The sequence below is a fragment of the Ursus arctos genome, unplaced genomic scaffold (assembly GCF_023065955.2).
Source record: "Ursus arctos isolate Adak ecotype North America unplaced genomic scaffold, UrsArc2.0 scaffold_21, whole genome shotgun sequence".
NCBI classification, from domain to species: Eukaryota; Metazoa; Chordata; class Mammalia; order Carnivora; family Ursidae; genus Ursus; species Ursus arctos.
Genome location: NW_026622886.1, coordinates 33,780,414 through 33,794,017, shown reverse-complemented (window position 1 = coordinate 33,794,017; position 13,604 = coordinate 33,780,414). Strand labels below are relative to the sequence as shown.

The 13,604-nt window shown below is 32.9% G+C and overlaps 1 protein-coding gene across 2 annotated transcripts in view; it reads left to right on the top strand.

Annotated features, from left to right (window-relative positions):
* The window catches only part of ZDHHC17 (zinc finger DHHC-type palmitoyltransferase 17), an 84,426-nt gene that overhangs the window by 58,361 nt on the left and 12,461 nt on the right, over positions 1 to 13,604 (top strand). For both annotated transcript variants that reach the window (XM_057316276.1, XM_057316275.1), the window contains exons 9-11: positions 3,243 to 3,385; positions 4,986 to 5,088; positions 12,588 to 12,710. In XM_057316276.1, the coding sequence (XP_057172259.1) occupies positions 3,243 to 3,385; positions 4,986 to 5,088; positions 12,588 to 12,710 (369 nt within the window). The remainder of the gene's footprint in view (positions 1 to 3,242; positions 3,386 to 4,985; positions 5,089 to 12,587; positions 12,711 to 13,604) is intronic.

Sequence of the window (13,604 nt, the reverse complement as noted above, 5' to 3'; positions counted from 1 at the left end):
ACTTAGTCCTGGAAGTTCTAGCTAGTGAAATAAAGCAAAAAAAGGAAATTAAAAGGCATATAGTTCAGAAAGGAAAAAATAATAAAAGTGTCCCTATTTGTGCTTGATATGATTGTCTATATCGCAAGGAATCTACAATATAAACTCCTAGAACTAATAAATGAGTTTAGCAAGTCACAGGATATTTTATTTTATTCCACAGACTTGCAATAAACGTGTGGACACCAAAATTACTACATTATTACTTACAGTTGCTCAAAAAAATCTGAATACTTAGGTGTAAATCTAACCAGACGTGTAAAGTACTTGTATACTAAAAATTTTTTAAATGTCAGTGAAAGAAATCAAAGATGATCTAAATAAATGGAGAGACATACTGTATTCATAAAATGGAAGACTCAACATAGTAAATATGTCAATTGTGCCCGAATTGTTATACAAATTTAACGTAATTAAAATTCCAGTAAGACGTGTTTGCATAGCTAAGATTATTCTAAAATTTATATGGAAAGACAATAGATCAAGAATAGCTAAAACAATTTTGGAAAAAAAAAATCATTCTGTGCAATTTTAAGACCTGCCATGTAGCTACAGTAATCAAGACTGTGTGGTATTATTGGAGGAACAAATTCTTAGATCAGTGGAACAGAATAGAGAACCCAGCAATAGAACCAGAGGTATATGCCTACTGACTTGACAAAAGTGCAGAAGTAAATCAGTGAAGGAGAAACAGCCTTTCAACAAATGATGTTGGAACATTCGGACATGCATAAGCAAAAAAATAATAATAAACCTCTACTCAAACCTCATGCTGTATAAAAAAGTTAACTCAAAATGGTTCACAGACTTAAATGTAAAACTATAAAACTTTTAGGAAAAAACCAAATCATCAGAATCTAGGGCTATACAAAGAGACTTAACATGAAAAGTATGATCCATGAAAATTGATAAATTGATAAAAATTGATCAATTAGACTTCATCAAAATGAAAAACTTTTGTCCAATGAAAGACTCTGTTAAGTAGGATGAAAAGACAAACTGCAGACTGGGAGAAAATATTTGCTAGCCATATATCCCAATAAAGGACTAGTTTGCAGAATGTATAAAGAATATTTCGCAACTCAACAGTGAAAAAAATCAAACAGCGCAGTTAGAAAAATGGATTAAAGACGAGATATTTCACAAAAAAAGATATTAAAATGGCACATAAGCACATGAAAAGCTGTTCAACATCATTAGTCATTAGGGAGATGCAAATTACTATAGAATTCTTTCAAACTTACTATATATTTGAACATTTCCATAATAAAATTCAAGAAAAAATAGATTTTTCATATCTGTAAAAGCACATCACCATTACATCTTTTTTTTTTTAAAACATCTTTATGGTATCATGAATCCATATGTTAAATAACATTTTGAAAAAAAAAAAAAAAACAAAAAAAACCAAAACTCCAGAAGCCCACACATAAGTATTTATCCAAGTGAAATGAACTTATGTTCACACAAAAACCTGTACACAAATGTTTATAATGGCTTTATTCACCGTCTTCAAATTTGGAAACAACCCTAAACCTTTAGCTGGAAATGAGTAAATAAACAGTGATACGTCCTATAATAGAATACTAGTCAGCATTTAAAAGGAAAAAAACGCTGATATACACAACATGAGTGAATGTCAAATGTGTTGTCTAAGTGAAAGAAGCCAGACTGCATCAGTATGATTCCATTTATAAGACATTCCAGCAAAGCAAAAAATATAGGGGTAGCGATTAGTGTTTGTTAGGAGCTGGGACTGGGAGCACAGGATATTTCAGGGCTTGATAGAACTGTTCTGTGTTTTGATTTTCATGCTGACATAACAGTGTATGTTAATCAAAACTCATAACGGTGTATGTTAATTAAAACTCAGAGAACTATGCCCCAAAGAGGGTGAATTTTACTATATGTAAATTGTATATTTTTAATAATGAAAAAAATAGTGGCTATTGCTGAGGGAGAAGAAGCATCTTAACTAAAAACAAGGCAAATTACAGATAATTTTAGAAAATACTTTTCCAATGGCATATCTGCCTTCTCTCCCACCAGTAGCCACCCTTTACCATACACTCTGTCCTCCCAGTTATAAATCATCTTCTCTAATGTCTTGATATAAAATTCATGCATACTAGAGATGAAGAAAACAGATTGGAAGGGTTAGTTATTTTACTACAGCATAAAATTAAACTCTGAAGTTATGTTTAATTATTTTTCAAGCTAAAATTAGGCACCATTCAGAAAATGAATTACAGTGGCTAAGTTGGGAAAGACGTGGCCATTTATATGAAAAAGTATTTATTTCTCACTGAAAGCCAGCAGTATAAAAGGGGCGCTAAAAAAGTGTCATATCTTAGCCTTCGGAAAGGTAAATAGGGAGGAAAGTAATATTTATTCTCTGAGCTTTGTTAGATCACAGCTGGAAGATCTTATATTGTTTTGTCACTTGAGGTGCCTCCACAGAGACTTGATAGCTGCCTGTCAGTTTGTGAGGGGCTGCTATGTAGAGGAGGCAATAGATGTTACTTGTGTTGCTCTGAAGATGTAACTGTGATAGATGTTATAAGGAAGTAGATAGGATTTGTACTTAGAAGTAGAGACTTTGTAACAACTAGATCAGTATGAAAATGAAATGGAACTACCTCCAGAGTATTAAGCATTGTGCTTTGATATGTGTTTAGAGGCACCTAGTCTTCATTCGGTGGACTCTGGGACCCTGTAGATTGTTTGGTTTTATTTTCTATCTCATTTTAAGGTTTTAGTATACTGTTTATGTGTATCATTCAGAGTGTCTTCAGGCTAAGCATCCTCACGTTTCTTTATCTGATGTAGCTCTTAGAACATTAAGTCATTCTGGTTGTTACCAGTGGCCCTGTTAATGGGCTAGTATCGTCATAAACTATTTTCTAGTTTATCCACGTGTTGGCAGGTGGTACTGCTGTCTTCTGTATCTGAATATCTAGACCCTCTCCTATAACTTATATTCTCATTTTCCACAATTTTGCTTAAGTACTTCTAAATTGTCTATTTAATGCCTGTCTATAGAAGACTGAGACTAGCACCTTGAATAGTACCTGTACGTAGTAGACATATTTGAATGAATGAATTTCACTCTCTGTTGCATGTTTTCACAAAAATAACAATGGTTCACATTCAGATTACTTGAAACATGCAAACTTTCTAACTAATTGTTTTTTTCTGTACAGGAATTTCGGCAGAAAGTAATGCTAGGAACTCCATTCCTAGTTATTTGGCTGGTTGGGTTTATAGCAGACCTAAATATTGATTCTTGGCTCATTAAAGGGCTAATGTATGGTGGCGTTTGGGCTACAGTACAATTTCTTTCAAAGTAAGTGTGTGGTTTTTAACTGTATTTTTAACTGTGCTTTAAAGGATATAATTTGGACCCTGCTGTGTAAAATTAATGTTTTGTATGTTTAGAACATTGCCTTTATGTAATATATTTCATTTTAATTTAATGTTAAAGAATTTTGGCAGATTTATATCTGAAATCTTTTAGGTTTTTTAATGTTGAAATTCTTTTTTTCTCTTTTATTTTTTCCTTTTTTATTTAAATTCAATTAGCCAACATGTAGTACATCATTAGTTCCAGATGTAGAGTTCAGTAATTCATCAGTTGCGTATAACACCCAGTGCTCATCACATCATGTGCCCTCCTTAATGCCCATCACCCAGTTACCCCATCCCCCCCCTCCCCTCCAGCAACCCCAGGTCAATCAGAGAAAGAAACAAACTGAAATGTTGAAATTCTACAGGTACTTTCATTGACCAAAGTCTAACGTATACTTTTTAAGGCTAAAATACAATTTTAAAACATTTCAGTAGAAGTAGACTTGAGTTCATTCAATTCTAACTGTAATATACATATTGTGTATTTCTAGGTAATTACAATGCTTTAGCTTACCTTTCCATAGAAATTATATTTTCTTTGGTCATAAGCAATATGCAAGAAAGAGGTTTGATTTTAGTACTAAGGTAGAAAGAGTCTGAGCATATGCAGTAAGGCTTAGCCTTTGTATTTTCTTCTCCTTCATTTTTCTTTAAAACATTGTGATCTTTTCCTTTCTTCCTATCCTTAGATCTCATTCCTTTAAGTTGCCCATTCAGCAACCTAGGCAGTTGTCTATGATCTAGAACTTTCCACGTAATATCCATTTTTTTAGTACTTTGTTTTCATCTGAATTTCAAAAAAAAGAGTTCTGAAAATAATTCACACAGAGATGAGAATGACTGGTAATACACTAATGTGTTAACTGTCAGGAAGAGGCTTAATTTTAGGTAATAAATCTCATTTTAGTGTTTCTAGGAGCTCCAAGGGGTCCTATAAATAGGAAGGCTTCCTATTTAGCCTACATGGATAGTTGATCCTGCTTATGTTTAATAAAATTCATTAGTATATATTTTCCCCCGGTTCTAAATTCTGTACATAATGACCTTCACTTCCATTACATTGGCCAGTTCATTCTATTTGAAAAGCTATACTAAAAGCTTAACAGGAGTGTGTAGGGAAGGAGAAATAATGAAACATAAAAACTTGAGGATTGCTTTGTACTTGTTTGTCAAAATTATAATTCGTCTTTGGTGAATAATATGCTGAATGATAGAGTTACTAAATGTACTAAAGTGAATTATTGATTTAAGAGAATAGGCGTAGACCGAAATTCTGAGGTTGAAAAGTACATAGAATAGAATTTAATCCTATTTCTTGGCAAATTAGGAGCTTCAGAATCTTGCTGACTGATTCAGCTGTGCACTCACTTGTTATTGATTACCATGAAAAATGGTCTTGGTATTTAAGCATCCTGGAGTTCTGGATTTTGGTTAAACCAGAGTTTACTATGTGGAATGTGTATAATTTTCATTTAAATAATTATTCATTTTTATAAGGAAATGCAGAGCTCAGTTTTATAAAAACTTGTATTTTGCAGATCCTTTTTTGATCATTCAATGCATAGTGCATTGCCCCTTGGAATATATTTGGCAACCAAATTCTGGATGTATGTAACGTGGTTCTTCTGGTTTTGGAATGATATCCTTTGGTTATAAAGGTCATATCTAAAGCAATTTTTGTTACTTAAATGATTGTTTTATAATAATTTAACATTAGGACTGAATTACGCATGATTTGCTGCAGTAAAACAGTATTTCTAGGAAAATAATAAGTGTGAACCAAAGTAAATATTGTTTTAAAACGTTTCATATTTAATAGGTCACTTTTGAAAGCTGCTTTTAATGACTACATCAGTAATAATGATAGTAGCTATTATTTATTGTGTGTTTAAAGGGCATTTTCTTAAATACTTTAATACTTTGTACTTATTTTATACACACTCTATATTTTTATCTCCACATTTTATAGATGAGAAAATTTAGGCTTAAATAGGTTAAGCTGTTATCCTTGCCCAAGGCCACACAGCTAGTCTCTGATAAGGCTGGGATAGAAACACATACTAGTCTGATTCAACAACACCTGTTCAAAACCTTTCTACTAAACTGTGATTTTCATGTTTTAGTATCAAACTGTTCTCTCTAAATATTTTCTTAATATCACAACTTTTTATTTTGTTGTGGTTGGTAACAGTTTATTTTCTCTTTTGTATCATGAAAAGCATGCAGTACTGTATCTTCAAATATTTGCTGATTATTTCAGTGTAGTATGCTTTAAAAAAGTAATATATACTTTGAAATTGTAAATATGTGTGTGTGCATGTGTGTGTATCAAAGAAATAAGACCATTGTCAGTTTTTGATATTTTTATGTAGGGAAAGCTCAATCAGTAAGACAGTCTGTTTTATTAAAATAAAGGCACATGTTTCACAAGTATCTGTTAATAAATCATTTTTCAAAACATTACCATAAAAAATATAAGATAGGTTTTAAATGAAATGCAGTTTTTGTTGACTTACGATTGTTCTGAACAATTTTAGTTAATACCTAGTTTCGCTTCACAGTCTTGCATGTTATAACATGTGTTCTTCTTATTGTCTTGTGTTTTTTAAACAAAAACAAAGTATTGAAAAAAATGCTTATTTTGAGACTGAGGCACAGAATTGTGGCTACACTTGTCATTCTTACGTTTTTATAGCATTATATAATTACTTTCAGAAAGTATAGAGCTTAAAAAATATTTCCTTAGCATAAGTATCTTTTGAAATATTTCCATGTGGCAGTTTTTGCTAGCTCATTCTGCCTTGTACTAAACTTTGACATAAAAATTGTTCTTTAAACATTAGAATTGGTCTTATTGGAACATTTAGTCTAGGTAAAACAGATCTGCTTATTTTTGTTACCTCATCTATTTTAAATTTATAAAAAGCAGTGACCTCTGAAATGACATTAGTATTCCAGACATATTTTCTCATTTTGTTTCCTAAATTGGACAGTAAATTTTATATCATGAAAAAAGTTAGATTCACATCTCAAAATAATTTTAGACTGTTGCTGTTCTCTTAATCTGTTGTGCATATAAGTGGAGAGAAAAGCAGGAAAATTAGTAAATTACAAATAATGAAAACTTCATGCCAGAGAGTTTTATGGTAGTCTGACTTGAATTTTTTCCTTTTTCTTTTTTTCCTTATTTGGAGATAGAATAAAATAGCTATGCAAGTTTCCAGAGCTAAGGAGTTGAGAATGTAAGAGGTAGATTTTTAAAGGAAGGGCAGCACAATCAAGTCAATTTAACTTGCCCTATTTGAATAATTCTGCCTTTAGAATAGATTGGCATATAGTTCATTTTTTAGATGCTCTGAACAAATTGCATATATTTAATTTTTCAAATAAAAATTGTAGTATGAGAATACCAGGTTTTTATACTTGTCTGTAAAGGAAGGATGATCATAGTACTGTCTCAGAGTTCTTGAGAAGATGAATGAACTAAAACTTAGGACACACCTGACATGTAAGAAATGTTAAATAAGTGTGTGTTATTATCTTATGCATGACTTTTTGGATCATTGTGTCCACATAGGCTTTAAGTGTGCATTTACGGTTTCTTTTATTCAAATGTTTGTGTATGTGTATATGCTGCTCATGGAATGTGGAATGAAATCACAAATAACTTTAAATTCTGATTTAAAAAAAAAAAGCTTTATGTAAGTCTCTGTGTTATAAAAGAACCAGATCTCTATGCCCTATATGATTTTAGAGCTATGTTTGTTTTTCAGTATTAAACTTTGAGACCAGAGATAAGAGCTCAGGAAACTTATATAGGAAAGGAACAGAAAGAGCCCAGAATAATTTATAATGGAAGCACAAAGGATGTTAGACAGGAAAGCGTCATAAGGTTCATGATGTAAGATAACGATTAAGATAATGGAGTTAAAAATGGCAGCTCTTGTCAGGGACTATCTCTCTTGTTGACCTCAGCCTGTTTGCTATTGATTCCACCACTTCCTCATGCAACTCATGACTACATATGTAATTAAAACTGATCAGACCAGTTGTGAAAAATAGAGTTACAGTCCATTTTCCTTATATGCGGTAATTATGTTCTATGAAGTTGCTGCAAACACTGAATTAACAAATACTAAACCTGTTGCTCCTAGGAGAAAAAGAAATGCAAGCCTCTGGTCACAACATTTTTGTCAGCCAATCAGTATATACCCTTGGTTTTATATGTGTTTCTGTATAAATATAAAATTTAATATTTGTCATTGATTGAAATTGAACTCACAGCCAGCTGCATTATAACCCATGCCTGAACAAAGTATATCTGACAACGCCTGTTTTCTCTGTAAGGCACATCACAGCCCTCTTGTGTTTAGGAACATTAGGTAGCACTTCAGCACTACACTAGGAGGCCATTTTAAATAGCAAAATCGCCAACAAAAAGCACAAATAGGCAAAAAGTGTGGCACAGAATCGACCATGAAAAGATACCTGTTTTTACAGTATGAGAGCTGGAACAAGTAGGCAGACTATTGCCTCGTTCAGCTCAGCTGGCATTGCGTACAGAAGGTGCCTCATATTTTTTGCTACTTTGCATATATCCATGAATGACTGTAAAAGCACCATGAGTATTGATTTTGGGGTTACAAATAAATGTCAGCAAGTAGGCGTGAGGATCAACTGTATAAACTTTTAGTTTCTCATAATAGGATACCCAACTTAAGTGTTTTGTGGTGTAATGAATTTTGTATTGATATAAATTACTTGTCCTAACAAGTAAGTTTTTATTCTTTTCTACTGTTCATTAAATAATTATCATCTCATATATACCTTACATTTATTCAGTGCTTTTTGGTTTATAGTTCTTTCAGATCTATTGTTTGACTCGGTTCTCAGAGCAATGCTTTGAGATTAGAAAAACAAACCACATAAATCCTAATCCTGTTTTCTGACTGATGGAAACATTGAGGTTCAGAGAAGTTGTGTCTTGCCCAAAGTCACATAGATAGGTAACGATCAAGAGTGTTGCCCAACTTTTTGACCTGATAACAGTGTATCTTCAAATGTCTTATTTTATACTCTGAACATAATTTTAAGTTTTTAAACCTTCCTGAAAAGCAACATGTAGAAAGAGCTTTAAAAATACCCTTAATCATTCATAAGTAAATCGTCAGAGATAAGATCTAAAGTTTATTTGCAAGGCTGTTGGCCATAGTACTATTTATAATAGGGAAAAAATGGAAATAACCTAAGTATCCATCCTGAATGGATAATAGTTGTTATCAATTAGCTATGTGTAGTATGGGATAAAATAGCCATTACAGTGCTTTTCTAAGACTTGATGTGGGTTTATACTTAGGATGTAATAAGTGAAAAAATATTGATAATAGGCTATTAGAAATTTTATGTCTAAAATTAGTTTTCAGTCGTGTTTTAAGTTAAATTAAGCTTAAACTAAAGATGGATATAAAGAACTTCTAGAAGCTGGGATGATTACATATATAAAAATGAAGACATTGCTAAATTATCATTTTCACCATCTTCTCCTATACGTTTTCCTCTTAAGCATTTTTTCCTGCAGTTTACTGTTAGGGCTTCTTCAGTTTTTTTATGTATCTATTCTAGTTTTCTTATAATATTCTCTCAGCTTTTTAAAACTGTCTTCAGGTACCCAGTCACTACTTTCTGTGAATTCTGACAGTGTTGCTGTAAATATTCTTGCATATCATTTGTGTGTGTGTGTGTGTGTGTGTGTGCATGTGCGCACATGCAGGTGTTTCTGAAGTCATTAAAGATAATCTGTAATGTATTTCTTAATTCATGTATATTTGACTACTGTGTATAATGAATGATGTGCGGGGGGTGTGTGTCTGTCTTCCTTTTCGCTTATTAGGGAACTCATTGCTCCAGTATACCCTTTCCTCACTCAGTTGCAATATCAACCTTGATATTTATCAGTTTTCCAGTGCTCTATTCAGTTTATTGATCTCTTTGCTTGTGTCAGTACTATTTTATTACCATAGCTTTCTCCTTCCTTTCTTTCTTGCTTTCTAACTTCTTAATTTCCTAACTTCCTTCCTCCCTCCCTTCCTCCTAGTACAGATAACATACAATGTTATATCAGTTGTAGGTGTACAATATGATTCAGTAATTCTGTATATTACACAATGCTCATCATGATGTGTACTTTTGATTCACTTCTCCTATTTCTCCCATCCTTCCCCCACCTCACCTCCCCACTAAAGCTTTAGTCTTAAATCATGATATCTAGTAGCCCAAGTTTTCCAGCTTTTTTGTTTCTCAGGAATATTTTTGCTTTCTTAGCACTTTGTTCTTCTGTTTAGATTTTTTAGAATCAGCTTTTTTAAGTTCCATGAAAAGCCTAATGCAATTTTGATTAAAATTCTATTTAAGTTGTAGAATAACTTGATGTTTAGGTCTTTGCCATTACAAAGTAACATAGAGTGATTAGCTTAAACAAAGAAATTGATTTTCTCACAGTTTTGGATAAGGATGCCAGCATGATTATGTTCAGGTGAGGATTCTTTTCCTGGCCTACAAACAGCCACCTCCTCCCTGTGTCCTACAGAGCAGGGGGAGAGAATGAGGTTTCTTTCTTCCTCTTAAATCTTATGCAGCCACAGTCTTGTTGGATTGGGGTCCTACCCTTATGACCTCATTTAACGTTAATTACCTCCTAGAGACCCCATTTCCATCAATAGTCACATTAGAGATTAGAGCTTCATATGAATTTCAGTGGGAGAGGGGGTCGGGGGTAGGACATGATTCAGTCCACAGCAGAGGGCCAGGAGACTGATGAGAATTCTGACTTTATCTTCTCGTCTGCATTTTCCATGCTATTTATACAGTGGAGGTGGGATTAAGAACTACCCCAGGCAGCTTGCCTTACCGGAGTCGTCTTTTCTTGATTTCCAGTTGAATTTCATGGTATAGTGTGGCTTGTCCCCTTTTTGAAGTTGTTGCTCATTTTTTGCAGATAGTTGATTCATTTGGTTTGCTGTTTCTGTTTTATTTTGTTGGGTATTATGGCAAATTAGAGCTGCAGTTCACAGCAGGCATCAAAATAACATCCAAGTAGATTAAAGAGTTAAATGTAAGAAAAGATTCCATAAACATTTAAATGAAAACATTGATGACACATACTTCTTCTTTATCTAATCGAAGGACTATTTAAACATAAAAACAGAATACAAATTAAGACAATAAAATAAGGTTTCTTTTGCTTCTGAAATTGACAACTCTTTTCTTTGCTCAAAGCTGATGGAAATGTAGTAGTCAAGCAATATGTGATGTTAGTGGGATTTTAAATTGGTGTATCTTTCTGGAAATAATCTGACAATATAAAAATATACATCAAGACTTAAGTATGTTCATACCCAAAGATATTGTTCTCATAATAACTAATGACCCAGTATCTTCTGCTGAGTGCATTGGAGAGGCAGAATAGCACAGGTAGAAAGAGCCTGGATTTTAATACCTGCTCCGCCTTTAATTTACTCTGCAGCTTTGGACTATTTAGTCAACCTCTGTCTCAGGTTTGTCTTCTGTAACATGGTTAGGATAAAGTTTTTGTGCAGATTAAATGGCATATAGTTGATTAATAGGTGTTACTTGTTTTACTAATGTTCATAAAAATACTATGATCTCAGTTATTAAAAATGCAGAATACCAAATATAAAAAGAATTGTCCCTGGGTTGTGGAGGTATTGTTTTTGCCTTTATACTTTTTAGTTTTTTCTGATTTTATAAGGAAAAAAAGGTTGTTTTAAACCTTTACAAAACAACCATGCCATTTATGGAGAGTTTGTAAATTTTTGTTCTTAAATTTAAAAAATTAAACGGTGTGTGACCTATTACTAAAGCTAAGTTCAAACTACCATTTAAAGATATCTCATCTCTTTACCTTTAAATATCAAGCAAAGAACTTCTGTAAGTTCATCTGATATATAATTCTTGAATATCCTGTCCCTTTTAAATCTGTAGTCATCTCTTGAGCTGCTGCTTACCTCCCTTGCAAATTTAATCCAGCCTTTAAGAACCATGGGGCGCCTGGGTGGCACAGTGGTTAAGCGTCTGCCTTCGGCTCAGGGCGTGATCCCGGCGTTATGGGATCGAGCCCCACATCAGGCTCTTCTGCTATGAGCCTGCTTCTTCCTCTCCCACTCCCCCTGCTTGTGTTCCCTCTCTCGCTGGCTGTCTCTATCTCTGTCGAATAAATAAATAAAATCTTTAAAAAAAAAAAAAAAAGAACCTGAGCTATTTACATGTTAGCACCTTTTGAAACTTATAGCGTGTAAAGGTCCTGCTCCTGAAAAATACCAGGGTTCGGTATTCTTTGCATGTACATTTACCCAGCTTTATTCTCAAGCGATTTTTAGCTGTTGATGCTTGGACCTGCATAAAATCTTGAAAATAGTATTTGAGTATTTCAGATACTTTGTGCTTCAGAAATGTGTTGTTTTAACAACATTGTTTTTCTTAGTGTTAAGTAGCTTTTGATTCCTCATTTATATTTATAAAGCCTAGTACATTTCTTATATTTTCATTAGGTAGAAATATGTAAACATAGAAACTTTGTTTAAAGCAAGTTTATGAATACTTTTCCAAAAACAGGGTCAGTTTGAATGTGTCAAAAAAGGCAATGAAAGAATTTAAAAGCAGTCTTTTAAATACCTGGGTGTGATATCTTAAATGGTAGTTATATAAAGACTTTAATGCATGTAGATAAAGTAATATGTTAATAACTTTGAACATGAGAAGTCCATTTTTGATCAGAAGAAATGATCATTTAAAAATAATGTATTCACTGAATTTTTAATGCATTACTGAGTTTTTTAAAGTGTCAGAAAGCTTATCCTACATGACTTAAAGTTTGTAAAGAAATCACATTTTTACTTTCTATATTCAGTTATGAATATATTTTAGAAGTATATTTATTTTGATGTAATAACAGATAAATCAGCTTGTATTTTTTTCTTGGTAGGTGTTCTGTGTGTGTGTGTGTGTGTGTGTGTGTGTGTGTGTGTGTATGTGTGTGGGGTAAAATTTTACAGATTATAAATTTACCTATAATAGTAACTCATTTATCATTGCTTCTTTAGATTCCTTAACTTTAGGCACATCTCAACTTTTTATTTATCCATCTTCCATTCCTTGCCAATAGTGTTGCACTTTTCTACAATTTTGGAAAATCTTGGAAATCAGATCCAGGGATTATTAAAGCTACAGAAGAACAAAAGAAAAAGGTAGCAAGATAGAATCTAACTAGTCACATGTGTTTAACTGCCAAATTATCAGTATTTATACCAGGTATTAGAGTACAAAGAAAGAAACTATCTTTTAGAACATAAAGAAGTTTCAAACCAAATTGAGATTATGCATAGTTATTGCTCATCCTTGGTACTCCTGAATGCCTATCCTTACACTTTCATGACATTTTTAAATTTCCTGTTTCTCTCCTTTCTAAGAATTGTGATTGTTTTGAGGGATGAGTACAGCACTTTAAACATCTCTGAAAACCCTCAGCAAATAATATGAATTCAGTAAATGTTTATTAAATGACTGTGTAACTGGAAGGTCAGTAAACAGGTTGGTAGTTCAGATATTATGTTTCAGTAACATATATGTATTTATGTGTCCAATAACAAATACATGTGTGTGTATATATGTATAAAATCCAGGGCATCCCTCGTCTAAAGCCCAGTTACTTTAGGAAACCAAATTTACAATCCGAAGGTGTCATATGAGTAGGGAATTAGATTAGACTGGAGGCAGTTAAACTATGTTGAGCTATTTTATCCAGTCTCCAAAAACAAATCCTGATGAATTATTACTGTCCACAATAGACTAAAACAGTAGCAAGTTGTTAGGGTCTAATCTCCCCTTTTCTAGCCTGCATAGAGATTGCTACCCTTATGTTTACAGTATTCTTCAGTCATTACTGCTAATTGGTTTGCTAGGTTTTCTTAGTCATAATCCAGTTCTAAAGATTCGTTCTTTACTGAACTTAAGTTTATTTTCATGTCTTAGTCATCAAAACCTATACAGAGCAGTTCTTGGGGTAGGTGACTTAGTTTTATTCTCAGAGGAGTATTCCCCTAAGTTTAGAGTTACATTTTCATATACCCAAGAAATAAAAT